The sequence below is a fragment of the Spea bombifrons genome, chromosome 4, assembly GCF_027358695.1.
Source record: "Spea bombifrons isolate aSpeBom1 chromosome 4, aSpeBom1.2.pri, whole genome shotgun sequence".
Taxonomy (NCBI): domain Eukaryota; kingdom Metazoa; phylum Chordata; class Amphibia; order Anura; family Pelobatidae; genus Spea; species Spea bombifrons.
In genome coordinates this window covers 77,123,423-77,143,093 of record NC_071090.1, presented here as the reverse complement: position 1 = coordinate 77,143,093, position 19,671 = coordinate 77,123,423, and the positions used below count along the sequence as shown (strand labels likewise).

At 41.5% G+C, this 19,671-nt stretch overlaps 1 protein-coding gene across 1 annotated transcript; it reads left to right on the top strand.

The window, feature by feature from the left end:
* Window positions 1-11,988: 11,988 nt before the first annotated feature.
* On the top strand, window positions 11,989-14,110 carry LOC128491430 (proprotein convertase subtilisin/kexin type 5-like). Its single transcript, XM_053463754.1, has 2 exons — window positions 11,989-12,237; window positions 13,899-14,110. Exons 1-2 carry the CDS (start codon window positions 12,054-12,056, stop codon window positions 14,108-14,110), a joined length of 396 nt encoding a protein of 131 aa, XP_053319729.1. The 5' UTR covers window positions 11,989-12,053.
* The last annotated feature ends 5,561 nt before the right edge of the window (window positions 14,111-19,671 follow it).

Sequence of the window (19,671 nt, the reverse complement as noted above, 5' to 3'; positions counted from 1 at the left end):
TTCCCTTGTTTCTCGGTGCATAGCACAGTGACGGAGCTACCTGCCACACTCTGTAAGTACTATGATCTGCAGCTCCATCACTGTGCTTTGACATCTCCTTCCAGTGTGCAGGGTTGGTGAGGGAGAATCACCGCCAATGCTGCACTGTATGAGTCCCTCACAGAGCCGGAACAATTGCTTTGTGTGCTCTTCCACTAATCTGTCCCTGGTGGTGTCCCACCGCTATTTGTCATACAGGAGATCTGTTCAGCTGTTAACCGATATACTTCCCGCCAGTTGGCTCCAGCACTGCACTGACGAGCATTATGGGACTTCGTGTGTATACGCAGAGAGCACTTTCATTTATCTCTATATACGGGCTTTTCTACAGGGACACTTTCTATATGGAGTGTGAAATGTCAGACCACAGAAGAAGGGGTGCGCGGCATCTTCTCCTAAAGGAATGCGATATATTTGCTTTTTGTCAGATTTAACGATTGCATATTAAAGTACTAATATGCATTTTTCTTCTTTATGCAGTACATGCTCTGTAATGGAGGGAATCCCTTTGTAGATCAGCAACATGTAAAAATAAGGTACGTCCAAGAAAAAGGGCATCCTTATGTGAAACTCAGACAGAAAGGGGAACGTGAAAGAGGATGATAATGCTGCATTACAGGATCTGCAAGCATAAGAAAACAGTTAAAGCCTTTTTATTAATATTTATTAATACACCTGCATATTTTGCTTTGCCTTGATGACACAAGTGCTGGAGTGGCAGAACGAGCGAGTTTGTGGTGCCGTTGTCCAGCGGCCCACCGGGCATCTGCCCTTTGTGCCAGTCGTGGCCTGCATTTGTTTATTGTGTTTTACGTGACAAAAAAAAGACTGAGCACATTTTACTTTTAATTTTATGTATGTGGTTAATTCAGCACTTAAAAAACCACATATATTTTAATCATTGTGTGAATCATCACGTATCTTGCTTACTGTGATCACCTCCTGACAGTCAGCCTGCTGCGGTTCTAGTGAGCAACAACCGTTTTTTACAATCATATCTTTCAAAAAGATCACTTCAAATGGTATTCTATGGGAGCTTTAACCAGAAAGATGCTAAGAGCATACTACTTGGATTAATGCAAACTGTCTTGCCAGTCATTCAGACCCCGTCTTAAGCTGCAAGTAAACACAATTAACAATAGGGTTACATAATAAAGATATAATTTTTAGTATGAGGAATAGTTGGCACATTCATTTGCCCTCTGGATCAAGTTCCTATTTTAGAGAGCAACATAGCCAGTCCTTTCCCTTTTCATTGTTAGCCATGCTTTGTGTATTTAAGTAGAAAAGCAAGAGTCATTTCCTTTAGCTGATTAAGGACCCTTCAATGACTTCAATGAAAAGCAAAATCATTTGTTGGATTTAGGGCTGCAACTAACGATTATTTTAATAATCGATTAATCGGCCGATTATTTTTTCGATTAATCGATTAATCGGATAAAAAAAAACAATATGCAAATTTTTCGTTTATTTAAAAGAATTTAATGAACTGGATGTTAAAAAACAACTTAAAATTTACATTAACATTCTTATTTTGTTATGATGTAATAAAAAACAATATTTTCAAAGTACAAGAACCCAAACACAATATTTATGAAACAAAATAACCCCAAACATTCTGAAAAGAGGTGGACTATTACTGTTCAAGAAACTTTGCCCCAGCACTTTGCACTTTGCACCCAGCACTTTGCACCCAGCACTTTGCACCCAGCACTTTGCACCCAGCCCTGGCACTTTGCACCCAGCACTTTGCACCCAGCACTTTGCCCCAGCCCTGGCACTTTGCATCCAGCACTTTGCACCCAGCATTCAGCACTTTGCACCAGCACTTTGCACCCAGCCCTGGCACTTTGCACCCAGCACTTTGCACCCAGCCCTGGCACTTTGCACCCAGCACTGGCACTTTGCACCCAGCACTTTGCACTGTGCCCCTGCACCCAGTCTCTAACTCTGCCCTGCACCCAGCCCTGCCCCCACATTCTGCCCTGCCCCCACACTCACACTCTGCCCTGCACCCACTCTGCCCTGCACCCACACTCACACCCTGCCCTGCATCCCCACCCCCACTCTGCCCTGCACCCAGTCTCCCACTCTGCTCTGCACCCACACTCACACCCTGCATCCCCACCCCCACTCTGCCCTGCACCCAGTCTCCTGCCCTGCACCCCCCACCCCCACTCTGCCCTGCACCCCCACCCCCACTCTGCCCTGCACCCCCACCCCCACTCTGCCCTGCACCCACACTCACGAACCGCTCTGTGCGAATGGAGCCACTCGCACAGAGCGAACCGCTCTGTGCGAATGGAGCCACTCGCACAGAGCGAACCGCTCTGTGCGAATGGAGCCACTCGCACAGAGCGAACCGCTCTGTGCGAATGGAGCCACTCGCACAGAGCGAACCGCTCTGTGCGAATGGAGCCACTCGCACAGAGCGAACCGCTCTGTGCGAATGGAGCCACTCGCACAGAGCGAACCGCTCTGTGCGAATGGAGCCACTCGCACAGAGCGAACCGCTCTGTGCGAATGGAGCCACTCGCACAGAGCGAACCGCTCTGTGCGAATGGAGCCACTCGCACAGAGCGAACCGCTCTGTGCGAATGGAGCCACTCGCACAGAGCGAACCGCTCTGTGCGAATGGAGCCACTCGCACAGAGCGAACCGCTCTGTGCGAATGGAGCCACTCGCACAGAGCGAACCGCTCTGTGCGAATGGAGCCACTCGCACAGAGCGAACCGCTCTGTGCGAGTGGAGCCACTCGCACAGAGCGAACCGCTCTGTGCGAGTGGCTCCATTCGCACAGAGCGATTCGCTCTGTGCGATCCGTGCACATAGACATGAAGAATACTTACCTCCGGAACGCGTCACATCCGTCACGTAGCTAAAAGAAGGCGGAGACTGCAGAGCGTGTAGCAGAAGCGGGGAACGCTCGCGGAGGTAAGTAAAAGGAGCCGAGTGCTCCAACAACGAATTGATCACTCGATTAATCGATAACGGAAATCGTTATCGATGATTTCCGTTATCGATTATTATCGATTTTATCGATTCGTTGTTTCAGCTCTAGTTGGATTTCACATGTTCCCTATGTAAGCATGTTAGTATCTAGGTCGGGGGAGGGGGGCAACAGTTATTTCCCCCCCTAAGAAAATCAGGTGCCATAAAGAGCAATGTGGCACACGTGTTCCTGACCATGCCTTATTATGAATTGGAATAAGGAGGAATCACCATCAGAACATGTAACCTGTGAATCCCCCATTTACCCTTCGACCCTGCGATTAGTGTAAAAAAATCGTGAGAGTCTGGGTCAAACTAAGAAGGTTCCCTGGTACGTGTACATGAAGAACGCATGCTTGGCTAGTACATTACTGTTCACGGCTTCTATAACTGCGTTGTCGATTTGTTAAACTTTAGCAGCCGTTGGTATGAGTTTTCCTTGTATTCAGGTTTAATAAGCGAGGAGGTTATTTAAATATCCATGGAGCAGCTGAAAAGCGAAACATCAAATACAATCTAGAAAACTCCCACTGAGATGAATACTGCTTTCATGTCAGAATGGAAAAGAGAATGTCAGACTTAATCATATTAGCAAAGTGTCTATCCATTGAGCAATTTCCTTCGACTCTTGCTTGTGGTAAGTCCTTTTTATGACATTTAAAAGCCAGTTTGTGGGTAGCTATGGTTTGCGGTGCAAACTTGTTCTTAAACTTCAAAAAATGTTCACACACATGAAGAATCCCGGTTGTCATGTACTAGAATGTGACAGATGCGCAAGTGGGATGAACTGTCAACATATTACTAATTGTATCCACTTCCTAAAAACTGCCATTGGAAAGCCTTGTGCCAGCTTAATCGTTAACCATCTCAATGCCCAGGGATGGGACACATTTTTGTACAGTGGAGAACGAGAAGGGTTTACAGTGGCTGTCTGGTCACTGATCTCTGCGTATCAACAGCAATCTGATTCCCATGGTACCAAGAAGGTGTGTTAGGCTGCCATCGCCATGTAGCAGGTACTTCAAAAACAAAGTACTTACACTGAAGCTGCAGATCTATCACAGAGTAATCAACAGAATTCCCCCTCCTACAGAAGGAGCCTCACTGATTAGGTATAAATGCTAGACGACGGCTGGTTGAGGTAAGAGAAGGCTTCCCATCTGATTAGCAGTCAATGACCAGACCCGCTACACTACAGAATTTTTTCTTTGCACTCTATGGAGCCCTCACAGTGTCACTTTGCATGGCTTGTGTAGTTGGCATTCTAAGCATAGTTGTCTGGTTACATATGGCATACCACTCTAAGGGTTATACATTGTGTGGCACGTTTCATCTGTTTCATTTTTTTTATTGCATCTGTTTGATTTCTGCAGGCCTCATTAATAATGTCAAAATACTTTTTTTAATAGTAGTCTTTTTATGATGCATCTAGCAGGCAAAATCAGATTTTGTTTTGTTCCTTACGATTATTCTTCCTCTTTAGGGTATTTTTTTAATTATTAAGTTGCTTGTTGTGAATTTAAAGCGCTAGTTACAGCTCTGGGCTTATGGAGGTCTGCTGGATACGCAAAGTCCAGTCTTTACTTTTATATTACACAAAACAGAGCAAGAATTCAGTGCACACCCAGCTATTTGCAGGAAGCTACAAGCCAACTGCTGAGTTTGGATGCATTTGACAAGGTAAGTATGGTGTATTTTACACTGACTATTCAAGGAGGTATGTAGTAATTAAAAAGATAAAGCTACCTGACTGCAGAGTAAATATGGTCACCTGTGCATACCTCTTTCTCTGTGAATAACGCCTTTGAAGAGTTGTGCTATCTGTCCATGATTGGAGCCATCTCCTGGAGAAGCTTATATCCTCTCTGTGCAGTCTTTCTGTACCTGTTCTCAACGTGTTGATGTAATTACTGCTGCCTAGTGGTGAAAATATGCAACTATGCTTCCCATGGACATTGTTATCTTTTTAGAAAGTTGTTTGTGTGCCAATATGTTCACCTCTGGCAGATGAGAAGAAGTAATTCCTTACAACTGTCCCACTATTCACATGCGTTGTCTAATGTAAGGCTTTGTGAATGACCACGTCATCATCTTCTGTGTATCCTCTGCATGAAGGTCTCTTTTGTAATACATAATTAAATCTTTAAGATGGCTTTCAAGAACTGAAATAGACACCTGATTATGTGACTTTTTTTTAAATTATGGATGATTTAGCCCTCCAGGGGTGTGGGAGGCCCCCAAATTCTGGCCACATAAGGATTTCCTTGTATATCACCTCTGTGCTCTTATGATCCTGGTCATAGCCTCTGTCTCCTGACTGATGTATGTTTTGTTGGTTATATATGTTTTCTGTTGAAAAGAAGCTACTGTAGTACTTAAGACTTGCATGTGCTTGACATAGGCTTCATATGTATGTTTCTGTGGAATGGGACCAGGAACCTAGAAAAGTTTCTAGTTTCTTTTTAAGCAGATCTTTTGCTGATTCAATAAAGCATACTGGTAGTGAGAGTGAGAGTGAGAGTGAGTTAGCAGGAGAATTGTCAGGAGAGCTGTGGTTTCAACTCCATGAATTCACTATGCGTGTTGAAGAAGCACCTCATTGGCAAGTTTCTCCTGCAAGAAGAACTGGGCTGTTTCTGCTTAATTCAAATGGTAAAGTGACATGCTGTGTGTATGTGTTCATTTATATATACATCTCAAGACCATATACAAAGAAATAGCTAAACATAGCAGGTTCTGTCAAATTTATTTATCAATTGTCTTTTGTTGGATGTACACTGAGCGCACTTTATTATACTTTTGTAATGAATGAAGAATTCCATCTTACTTTACTGAATACCGATCAGCCATAACATTATGGCCACCCGCGAATATTGTGTAGGTCCCCCTTTTCCAGCCAGAACAGCCCTGACCCATCGAGGCATGGACTCCACTAGACCTCTGAAGGTGTGCTGTGGTATCTGGCACCAAGACGTTAGTCGCAGATCCTTTAATTCCTGTAAGTTACAAGGTGGGGCTTCCATGGATCAGGCTTGTTTGTCCAGCACATCACACAGAGGTTCAAATGGATTGAGATCTAGGGAATCTGGAGGCCAAGTCAACACCTTGAACTCGTTGTTGTGTTCCTCAAGCCATTCCTGAACCATTTTTGCATTGTGGCAGAGTACATTATCCTGCTGAAAGAGGCCAATGTCATTAGTGAATACTGTGTCCATGAAAGGGTGTACATAGTCTGAAACAATGCTTAGCTAGGTGGTATGTGTCAAAGTAACATTTAGGCGAATGGCAGCACCCAAGGTTTCCCAGCAGAACATTGCCCAAAGCATCACACTGCCTCTGCCAGCTTGCCTTCTTCCTATAGTGTATCCTGGTGTCATGTGTTCTCCAAGTAAACAACACACATGCACCCGGCAATCCATATGTTGTAAAAGAAAACGTGATTCATCAGACCAGATCACCTTCTTCCATTGCTCTATGGTCCAGTTCAAATGCTCTTGTGCCCATTGTAGGTGCTTTTGGCAGGGGACAGGGGTCAGCATGGGCACCCTTACTGGTCTGCGGCTACAGAGCCCCACAAGTAACAAACTGCAATGCACTGTGTGTTCTGACACCTTTCAATCAGAACCAGCATTAACCTTTTCAGCAATTTGAGAAACAGTAGCCCGTCTGTTTGGTTTGACCACACGGGCCAGCCTTCGCCCCCCCCCAGCAGCATCTTGGCTGCCCATGACCCTGTCATTGGTTTTGCGGCTTTTCCTTCCTTGGACCACTTTTGATAGGTGCTGACCATTGCAGACCGGGAACACCTCACAAGAGCTACAGTTTTGGAGTTGCTCTGATCCAGCCATCCAGCGATCACAATCTAGCCCTTGTCAAAGTTGCTCAAAATTTTACTTTTGCCCACTTTTTGCTTCTAACACATTAACTTTGAGGACGGAATGTTCACTTGCTGCCTAATATATCCCACCCACTGATGGGTGCCATGGTGACAAGATTATCAGCTGTGAGTGGCCATAATGTTTTGGCTGATCAGTGTACTCAGAATGGCTAGTTTATTGTGCAGGAAATAATGGAATGGCTTTTATGGGTGATGTGGAGAGATGGACTGACCTCAATACAACTGAAACAGAATTAGACCCAATGCTACATGCAACTACAAAAGAAACCGAAGGTAAGATGCTGACATTAAATGCTGCATGAAAGTGGATGAACAGTATAAATATTTTTCTAAACAAAGAAAAGTCATTGTGTGGACTATACAATACTTTGGTTTTACTGTGCAAGTATAATTCAGATGTGTATTCCATTCAGCCTGGAAAACTGGCTGTATATGTTGTCAAAACATATTTCTAGGAACCCTCTCTACATTCAGACCTGTTCAGACAGAGGATGTGACTTATGTGGCTTAACCATGCTTCACAGGAGGCCTTTGTAATTTGTAATGAGTAACAGTGGAAGGGTATCATGCTTCAGCAGTCCCTTTGTGAAGGTCCAATTCATGAGATACAGTATAACATTCTTTTTTGAAGTGATTACCTCTTTCTTTGCCTGCCTGACTACTCTCAGAGGAGCACATTTAAATGTAAATTAAGTGGTTCCATAGCTGGAGAGCTAAAACACATACCACTGACTGCACCTGGTTTACAAAGAAATCTCAGAAAAAGACCCCAATGCATGCTTGCTTATATAGAATCATCAAATCTGATTGCAGATCTGTTGTTTTATTTCTGCTATCAAAATAAAAATAATTTTGGACTATACTTTTTTTTAAAAGATACATTATGACTTCCTTTTTGGATAGAAAGCACACATGCATGCTCTCACACACACACAATTACACATGCTTCCATATATATATATATATATATATGTATATATATATATATATATATATATATATATATATATACCGTATTGGCTCGAATATAGGCCGCACTTTTTTCCCCCACTTTAAGTTTTTAAAGTGGGGGTGCGGCCTATATTCGGGCTCTAGCGCCCGACGCCCGGGACATGCAGTCCCGGGCGCCGGGCAGGCAGCGGGGTTAAGATACAGATCCCCCGCAGCGGTGCAGGGGACCTGCATCCTTCTCCCCGATACGCTCAGACAGCCTCCCCTGCCAGCACTTCCCACGGGGGGGGGGGGGGGTGCCGGCACGGGAGGTTATCTAAGCGTTTTACCTCTGCCCACCCCCCGACTTACCGGAGCAGACTCCCGGGTGTCTTGCGGGGCCGGCGGGAGACATTTACGCAATACGCGCATGCAACTTCCGGTACCGGAAATTGCATACGCGTATTGCGTAGATGTCCCTCGCCGGCCCCGCAAGACACCCGGGAGTCTGCTCCGGTAAGTCGAGGAGGGGGGGGCAGAGGAGGACAGCGGCAGCGGATCGCGGGGAGGGAGGACAGCGGCAGCGGATCGCGGGGAGGGAGGACAGCGGCAGCGGATCGCGGGGAGGGAGGACAGCGGCAGCGGATCGCGGGGAGGGAGGACAGCGGCAGCGGATCGCGGGGAGGGAGGACAGCGGCAGCGGATCGCGGTGAGGGAGGACAGCGGCAGCGGATCGCGGTGAGGGAGGACAGCGGCAGCGTATCGCGGGGAGGGAGGACAGCGGCAGCGTATCTCGGGGGGGGGGAGACAGAGTGGCAGCATGTTTTTTTTGGTGCTTTTTTAAAGAAAAAAAACTTTTTCTTTAAAAAAGCACCAAACTTTTAGGGTGCGGCCTATATACGGGGGCGGCCTATATCCGAGCCAATACGGTATATATGCATACATTCCCACCACATTCTCACCTCCCGCCCCCGCTTTCCTCTCGCCGCTCCTGCAGCTTTCCCTCTGGCTGCTCGCGCACAGTGTGCAGGCAGCCTCGGTTTCACTGTGGGGTCACGTGATCCCCATATGTTCCTGTCTCCGCGTACCGATTCAAAATAGTTTGGAAACTTTCTTAACAATTTTATACCGGTACGAGGAGACAGGAAGAAGGGGCCGCACCGCACCCTAGAGGCACGGGCAGCATCGCAGCTGCGACTGCTGCAACCCCTGTACTTATGCCAGTGAGACAAAGTCAATACCTATTATTGGGCCAACAAGGAAAAAGACATAAAGTCTTTAAGCTTTAGGGAAAAAAGTTGAAAATTATTTTAATTTGTTTTGTAAAATTTCTGAAATTTTGGTTGGTATTACATTCCAATTTATAAGCTTTGATAAGATTAGGGGAATGCTATAATGATTAGAATTTATGCTAACTTATTGTGCTGAATCTGGGTTTAATGCAATAAATAATAGTCTTCCAAGGTATATCAAGAAATAATTCCTGCAAGATTATTTATGTACACGTCTGTCTACAAATGTGTTGGCATATGTACTCCTGTGAGGTAATTATATTTATTGCATAGCTTCATACTTCTTATCAAGGCTTAATTAGCCAGATACAACTGTTGGGATCTCTTTAGGTTTTGGATCTTGCTAAAGTTTAAGTGTTTTCCCAAATCTTGCATTTTAATGTTCTGTATACTAATTAAATCCATGTAAAGGTATTTATAGAGCTATTTTTAAAAAAATATATATATACACTGTATGACCAAAAGTATGTAGACGCCCTCCCTTATTTTTCAGTTCAGTTGTTTCAGCCACACCCTTTGCTAACAGGTGTATAAAATCAAGCCAAAGATCACTATGTGCAATGCCAAGCACCAACTAGAGTGGTGTGGAGCACACCCCGCCACTGGAGACTGGGGCAGTGCAAACGTGTTCTCTGGAGTGATGAACCACGCTGGAAATTTGGGCAACAATACCTATAGGAATGCATACTGCCTACTGTAAAAGTTGGAGGAGGAAGGATAATGGTCTGTTGTTTTTCAGGGTTGGGGCTAGCCCCCTTAGTTCCAGTAAAGGGTAATGTTAATGCTATAGTATAAAAAATATATTTTAGAGAAATGTATGTTTCCACCATTGTGGTACCAGTCTGACTGTGCCCCTATGCACAAAGTATGGTCCCATAAAGATATTGTTTGAGGAGATTGGTCCACATAGCCATGACCTTAACCACACTTAACATCTTTTTGGGATGAATTGGAACATGGATTGTGAGCCAAGCCTTCTCGCCCAACATCAGTGCCTGACCTGACACACACTCTTTTGTCAGGGGACAGAAAGCACAAGATATATGTATACTAGATTATAAAGCTTACGGATACAGTGGATGGAACAATTATTCATACATATCAAAAACCTGTTTGTAAACAACATTTGGAGTATAAACTGTTTTAACTTAAGGTTACCAAGCAACCCAGAGTGAAAGTATCAAGAATTTCGACCTTGACTTCCTTTGCAGCAGCTCTAGAAAAACTGACATTCGCAACAATAGGGGTGTGTATTTACAACCAAATAGCTAATCATGGTAAAATACTGCTAAAATGGGCTCAAGTACAGAAGGGGGAAATGCCAGTAAAATTGCTTCCAGTGCATGACACTGGGAATCAGTCAACAGTGTATTTAGGTAAGTGAGCGGTTTGCCATTAGCTTAGCTACTGTACTCTTCCATTTGAAAACAATGCAATGAAACGCCTTCCCCACCCTGTGTTCTGTGGAGTGACTAATCACTCTTCTCTGTTTGGCAACCTGATGGGTGAGTCTTGGTTTGATGGATGCCAGGAAAACGTTACCTGTCTGACTGCATTGTGCCAACCGTAAAGTTTGGTGGAGGAGGGATAATGTAATGCGGGTGTTTTTCAGGGATTGGTCCCCTTACTTCCAGTGAAAATTATTTAGCCTACCAAGAGATTTTGGACAATGCTATGCTATGCTTCCAACTGTGTGAGAACATTTTGGGGAAGACCTTTTTCTATTCCAGCATGACTTGCCCCAGTGGACAAAGCAAGGTCCATAAAAACATGGTTGGATGAGTTTGGTGTGGAAAAGGATGACTGGCCAGCACACAGCCCTGACCTCAACCCCATCGAACACCTTTGGGATGAACTGGAAGGCAAATTGTGAGCTATGCCTTCTCGTCCAACATCAGTGCCTGACCTCACAAATGCTCTACTGGATGAATGGGCAAAAATTCCCACAGAAACACTCTGAAATCTCATTGCAAACCTTTCGCAGAAGAGTGGAAGCTGTCTGGGTCACCCACCTCTGTCAAGTGCGATCATAGTTGTAAGAAAGAGTAGAACTGTATGTAATGCACCTCTTACAAAATAGTTTGCATATGAGCTGCCCTGCCCACCCAACTTCAGTACCATTACTAAGAACCATTCCTATCAACCATAGTTATTTTCATTGTAAAAGGAAACAGCATCATATTCTCCATCTTTAAAATTATTTCTTTTACCAGTACCTTCATAGCATACTAGCTATAATAATAGCTAATAGCACCTTTTAATAGTGCCATTCATTCTATACCCAACTTCAATATCAATGACCATCACTCTCACTGATACTTAGCACAGAGTTTATTCTTCATCTTACCCACAACTCTCTGTTTGCCAGTGAGCAGCTCCAGCCATAGAAAGGAAGGCAGTCTGACAATCCATTGGTAAGTATAAATAAATAAAACCGACACAAGCAAATCCAAGCATTAACACATAAATCTATTAACAGTGGTGTAATAACATGGTTCAATCAAAGGTCTTTATTATTTATTTATAGACTTTGCGTTATGAAGAAAACGTTTTGTATTTCCCTTATTAATCATTTACTTTTCAGTTTGCCGAAACCACCCTTGTTAACCTCTCCTAAGCCAGAAGAACAAGCAGGGAACTAAAACACTATAGTTGGTATATTGGTACTAAAGAAATGTTAACAATCCACCCTTTTTCCTCTCCAAACTGCTTTCCCTGAGTAATTGTGTAAGGAATGTGATCCTTAACACTGAAAGGACTGTGGCACAGACTGGTTTGACCAGTTTGTGGCTCGGATTTCATACTTTTAGCAGAATTTCTATCTAGGAATACCTTACTCCTGGCTATTGTGAAGGTGCACCTGTTGGAAGACACTCCATGTAAGAACTCAACAAAACAAGAACATGGAAATACTGGGAGCAACACTATGCACCTACTTGCTGCTGATTACCTGTTATTTGTGTCCTATTTATGCCACATTTTGCCCAAACGGGCAATTTGCCCTCAATGCCCAGTGTTTGGATTGCCATTCCACTTGTGAGGAATGTACAGGTCAGGAGCCCTTTGAATGCACAGAGTGTGGTATAGGTAAGAGAATTATGTATTAATACTTAATCTTGGATTCTATTTTTTTTTATTTTTTTTTAGTAAACCATGTAAAAAGCAAGAATATTTTATTTATGATTTCTATGAAGTTAACAAAGTATCTTCTTCTGTTTTAAAAAGTCAAAACTGTACGCAGGCTTGGTGCAGCATATTTTCTCTTTTGTAGCAATACATAAACTTTAAAAATATATGACCCAGATTCAGTCAAATGTCAATTTTTAATGTTACTTTTTAAAAACTTTATTTGATGATTGAGTTTAATTCATACATAAAACCTTAATGCCTGAGAAACCTAATACGCTGACAACAATAATATTAGATTAAGAAATCTCATTATGCCTTTTCACATTTGTATAGATAAATACTTAAAACAGCCAGCCAAAATATGCCATTTGTTTTAAAGGATGTTACTCACAAGTAAAATAAAAAAATAAAGTTTAAAGGTTAATAGAGTGAAGGCATTAATTATATACTGTGTTTTATATGGGACTAAATATTTTTCCTCCATATATCTTTTCACAAACACAATTTGTGCGACTGTGTATTGAAGGATCATAATAGGCTCAATTCAATCAGATGTCTGAAATCCAGACAAATGAAGAAAGGAAAAAAAAACCTAGAATAAATGCTAAATTATATGTACTTGTAAGAGATTCAACTCCCGGGGTATACGGTATATTCGCATAACAAGCACTAAATGAAATCTGGTTAACTTAATCTAACACTGCTTCTCCCGTTGCTCTTTCCTACGGTAGCCTCCACCTCACTCACACTTCCAGACCTGATGATAGAAAGGGTGGTGGTGCAGGCATCCAACTTTTCACAAATTGCATTTTCAACCTATTCCCTCTGTTTCATTCCTCTTTTTTCCTCATTCAAGGTTCATGCTATCCGGCTATTCAATACCATCTCTTAACGCACCGCTAATATCTTTCTTGATCACTTCTCATCATGGCTTCACATTTCCTTTCTCTGATGCCCCCTTTGTCATCCTTGGGGACTTCAACATCCCAGGAGACACCTCTGTGGCTTCCATTACCTCATTCTCACAAAGTATCTCACATAGAATACTATAGAAACCTGTATACTGACTTCCCCTTCCACTCTCTCTTATATTGTTTACCAAGGAGCTGAATCAGTGGGCTGCACTCCATTTTAATCCAATGCAGCTCTCATGCAAACTAAAGCCTTCTGTCATCCTATCATTAATAGAATATGCCATTGCTGCAGTACTAATTCATTTTCCGTATTTTCTGCGCACACTTAACATTCATACCACCATGTAGGCATGTAGTGTACACTTTTGTAGCTAAATGAAGCATTAAAACATCATACCTGGTACGGTTAAATCCTTCCTTTCAATAGAAAAGATAAACTAAAGATCTCAGTCAACATTTTGTGTAACAGACTGTGTAAGCTAGAAAGCTTTTAGAGGGATTTAAAAATACAACCAGTTAAAAGTGGCCATCATTTTTACAGGAATGGAAAATATTAAAGCAATTACGGTAGTAATTAATAAAAACATCTTATTAACTAGCCAAAGAGTTTTTAGATTATATTGTTCTGTTGATCACTCAACATTTTAATATACATCTATTTTAATGTAGTTTTGTTATTCATTATTCTATGTTTTCATTTCCAAGATGAAGATGGAGTAGAACGATTCCTTCATCGGAATCGTTGTAAGGCGCATTGCCCCCGTGGATTTTACCAAGACCGTGACACTTACACCTGTGAGCCATGTCCATTAAACTGTGAACTCTGCATCGGTGCTAACAGCTGTCAGAAATGCAAGGGCAACTACAAGCCACAGAACGGAGCATGCAATTTAATGCACTGCGTAGAAGGTATGTGACGGGACCACCTGAGACTTGATATCTTGTGGAATTCATGTGTGGCTTGCAGACAGAGCAACCTTCAATTGTAAATAATGTTCAATAATTGTGGCTAAAATTTGTTAAGAGTCATATGCTTAACTGGCACATAGATGCAGTAATGGCTATATAGCGATATTTATGCTTCAGATAGGTTTGATGATTTTGTGCGTTGTTGTGTGTGTGTGTGTGTGTGTGTGTATGTGTGTGTATGCAAATAAAGACAGAATATATATACGCTCACTGGCCACTTTATTAGGTACACCTATTCAATTACTTGTTAACACAAATAGCTAATCAGCCAATCACATGGCAGCAACTCAATGCATTTAGGCATCTAGACGTGGTCAAGACAACTTGCTGAAGTTCAAATCGAGAATCAGAATGGGGAAGAAAAGGGATTTACGTGACTTTGAACGTGGCATGGTTGTTGGTGCCAGACGGGATGGTCTGAGTATTTCAGAAATTGCTGTTCTACTGGGATTTTCACGCACAACCATCTCTAGGGTTTACAGAGAATGATCCGAAAAAGAGAAAATATCCAGTGAGCGCCAGTTTTGTGGACGAAAATGCCTTGTTGATGTCAGAAGAGAATGGGCAGACTGGTTCGAGATGACAGAAAGGCAACAGTAACTCAAATAACCACTCGTTGCAGAATACCATCTCTGAACGCACAACATAACGAACCTTGAAGCAGATGGGCTACAGCAGCAGAAGACCACACCGGGTGCCACTCCTGTCAGCAAAGAACAGGAAACTGAGGTTAGAATTCGCACAGGCTCACCAAAATTGGACAATGGAAGAACGTTGCCTGGTCTGATGAGTCTCGATTCCAGCTGCAACATTCAGGTGGCAGGGTCAGACTTTGGCATAAACAACATGAAAACATGGATTCATCCTGCCTTGTATCAACAGTTCAGGCTGCTGGTGGTGAGGTAATGGTGTGGGGGACATTTTCTTGGCACACTTTGGGCCCTTTTCTACCAGTTGAGCATTGTTTAAATGCAACAGTTTACCTGGGTATTGTTGCTGACCATGTCCATCCCTTTATCACCACTGTGTACCCATCTTTTGATGGCTACTTCAAGCAGGAAAATTCATCATGTCACAAAGCTCACATCATCGCAAACTGCTTTCTTGAACATGACAATGAGTTCACTGTACTCCAATGGCTTCAACAGTCACCAGATCTCAATCCAATAGAGCATCTTTGGGATGTAGTGGAATGGGAGATTTGCATGATGGATGTGCAGCCAACATATTTGCAGCAACTGCGTGATGCCATCATGTCCATGTGGACCCAAATCTCTGAATCTCTGAGGAATGTTTCTAGCACCTTTTAGAAAGTAGTTCTGAAGGCAAAAGGGAGTCCAACCCAGTACTAGCAGGTTGTACCTAATAAAGTGGCCAGTGAGTGTATATATATATATATATATATATATATATATATATATATATATATATATATATATATATATATATATACACTTTAAGGCCAGGGCAGCCCAAGACAGGCTCCAAGACACAGAGCCTGGGTCTAATGATGAAATGCTGCCCCCCCTTCAACCATGCCCACCAAAAACACACCAGTTATGTCATGATTAATACATTTTATGCTTTCACATTTAATGTCTTTCCACCTCCACGAACGAGCTTTGGTGTCCCTGTCTCCTTTCCCGCAGCTCCATTTCTTCTCTTGCTTTTTCTTGTTGTTCTTGATCTTCGCCTTTTTTTATCTTTTCTTAACAACTGCACAGAATTTTAAAAGAATACAAGTTTGAGGGTGTTTTAGGTATGCTGATTACATGATTAACAAACACTTAAATTAAAGCCTTGAAAATTCATGTCCAACTCTGGCAAAGGAAATTTCAGTGCACAATGAAGCAGGCACTGGGAGCTGCATTGCTAAGATAAGACAGCACAGGTGGATGTTTGGGGTGATAAACAGTGATTTCTCACTTGTGCTTGTTATCTATGAAATACACATTGATGGGCACTGGATACACCAGAAATATGTTGATTTTGTAATTTTGATTAAATCAAAGGCCATTGTGTTAAGCATGTGAGAAATAGGAGATTGCATTGCCTTGGTATACTTTATGCCATTCAATCGACATTTTAATCACCCAGGCTTTTCCTGTGCATACCTAAAGGAATTAAGTTATACTTTATCATTTCTCTGTAGGATAACAGTGTTGCCGTTCCCAAAACAAATGTTATTGATTGTATTGCTAAAACGTGGTTTCATTGATATGTCCGTAACGACGCCAGTTTTTTTGAAAGTTCTAAAGAGAAGATTTATTCTGAATAGTGCTTCTGAAACATGAGGGTTGAATGAATCTCCACACCCGGCCTCATAATCCTCAACACTTGGACTGACAGAGAGTGAATAAGAAAAAGCTTTACAGACAGATAAATGGAAACATGGAGTAAAGACAGACTTAAAAGAAAGACATCAGAATAGTTCTATATAAGTGGGAAAAAAAACATAAACACTTAATGTTGAATTGCAATACAATAGTAGCATTATATGTCTGGTCCAAAGAAATTCTTAATGTGCAATTTTTAAAATTAGATTGTTGTAGTTTCTGCACAACATGGCAGTGACTCATTTCAATATTTGCCTTGTATGACATAACTGGATGCATTTTTAAGATATAAAGGAACTGGTGGATGAAATTCTGACACACCCAGCCATAAGCACCTAAAGCGGACACACCATTCTTTTCAAATTGAAAGGAGAAACATTGTCTCCAGAGACAGGGTTGCCACATATATATACGTGTGGAATGCCACATGCACTTTCCCCCCAGCACCATAAAATAGCAAATTACGGAAATAAATGTTACTATAATACAAACATAGACTATGAAAGTGGATAAGAGCTCATGTACCTGATCATTTGTCTAATATGGTATCTTATGTTCTTAATGATACATGTCCTTCCTCAAATATATTTGAATTCCTTAAATGTTGTTGTTTTTTTTTTGTTTTTTTTTTTTAAATTATTACTAGGCTGTGACCTACGCCAACCTGTTGTTTGCTCATTGCATTACTCCTGTTTTAGCTTTTGACGTAATTCCCAATGGGTGCTTAGTGAGGCTTTAAAACCCTTAAAGGGATGCTTAAACCCATGAGTTTGTGCTCTTGTCTAACATGGGTTAGAGGCCATGTGAAGTAAGACGTGGGATTTTATTCATTTATCTATATATATATATGCGTTGGTACAGTACAGAAATTAAAGAATGTCGCCGCATAAGCAAATATCATCAGTTCTCTTTTAAATTCACTGCAAAATATAGGACAGGTGGAAGATCCTGAGACTGGAGAGTGTCTTGACTGTGAATTTGGGTGTAAAGCATGTACAATAGGTAAGGCACATTGAACTAACGTTATATATTTGTAGTGTTTACAACACAAATACTAAGTTTGTATGTTACTATGTATTTGTTGTGCCTGATTATGTGGTTTTTTTATTTGTTGATTCATTCAGAATGCATGTGGTGTTTTTTTTTAGTCCAAATCTATAATACATCTTCAGGACAAACCAAACAATTAAGCTGTGTATCCAATGGCCAGAGACAGCTCTACCATGTAGGTGACCTAGGTGTCTGAGCACCTTTAACAATAGTGATGCCTAAAGGAAGTCTTTCCTAGTGCCCCCTCCTGCAGAATCACAATAAGATGCAGGTGAACGATTGTGTTGTCACTTACACGGACCTTTGCTCTTGTGATTCCTGATTTCAGGTCTATGCACCACCTGATGCTGAGTTCCTGGATATGATGTCATACCTTAGTGCTCTGCAATATCACACACTGGACGGTGGTTACAGTAGGCCCTTATTTTAAGTCCGGTACTTGGTCAGCTGCCCCAGTACCACCATGTTGGAGGTGGCCCTGCAGCTTCTCTACTATATTAGTAAAGAGCTTTATGCAAGATCTTAGTTCACCTGACACCTAGAGAGTTGGCCCTGCTGACTAGCCGTGGGCAGTCACTGTAAGGTATGGACGCACTAAGGTGTGGGAAGGCTGTTCAGTATACTTGGTTTTTATGACTTGGGTAAAAAAAGATTCAAACCTTCATAAGTAACATACCAAATACAGAGATTATGGAGCTATCACTGGTGTTGGAACCACAGTGGACTTGTGTTGGGCTTGCCAATATTGGCTAACTCCTTCACATTATACTTTCTTAGCATGCCTTCTTCCACGATAAACTGTTGAAGCATTTTTCACCCTGTAAACATGAAGTTTTATCCATGATAAAAATAACTTTGTTGGAAAGTGAGCCATGCTCTACAGTCTATAACAAATGTTTAGATGGAAATAGATGGGATTGGTAACTTTCTTAGAAAAAGCCACCTTTGTGTTGGAAAGATGGGTATATGAGCAGATGTAAAATGCTTTATATGTGGTTTTAGCATTTAAAAGAAGTCCTAAGATACTTCAACAAGATAGATGACACATCTTGAAAATGTTGAATCCACTAAGCAATGGTGGTGTATACATAACATGATCATTAGTCACTTGTTTTTAATTCCAGGGCAATATAGCTAACACGTATTAAACATTTTGTTCTCCAGCAGATTTATTATTAAGTCACGAGCCTGTTACCTTCATCCTACTGATTTTTTTGCATGTTTTTTCTCCGTAACAGATGATCCTGAAGTTTGTACCAACTGCTTAGAAGGGTATTTCCTGTAAGTTTATGATTTCCAAAATATACTATTGCATAACCAAAAATGAATCCAATTGTTTTAGATGAGAGCACAAGAAGTGTCTGACAATTATTCATTAAATAGACACCTCAAAAGAACTAAACAATTAAATGGTTGTTTTAAAGATTTCACATCATTAAAACAAAAGCCCGACATGATACTTCATGTAAAACACCAGGTCATGGCTTATGGGCCCTTTACAAGTGACACAATCACTGGCCACAGAATCTAAATCCCTTGGAACATACTGGAACTGTAGAATATTTTGCTCTAAAGGGTAAGCTGACCACCCAACTCTAAAGAGCAAGAATACCTAGAGTATAGGAGTCTGAAGCATTTTGAGTTGTGTTAATCTATTGAGGGTACTGTTAATTGCTACTACTTTTTTACATTAAAATATACATAAAAAGCAAGGAAATGAAAAACTCTCTATTTTTTACGTCATATTGTAGAAAAAGACATGGGAGGCATTATCGGTACAGAAACAGAAAACTATTTATTTGATGTGCAAACAATCATGTATTAGGTGACATTTGTCTTGTTTTACCCTATGGTATTTTTTTATGAAGTTGACATATGCTATTTGTAAAATAACAAAGGTTTAATATTACAGTTATAACATGAATTGGAGTGTTATCAAACATTTCACTGGTTGAATTATGCCTTATCAGGGCAAACATAGGCAGTTTATCCTATGTGGGCAAGTTGGCCCTATATAATGTATATATAAGTCAGTAAAGTGAAATACTTTATTAATCTCATTTTACCAGTAACACACTGTCTAGAGGATAAAACCCATATGTTTTGGAACCATTAACACTTCA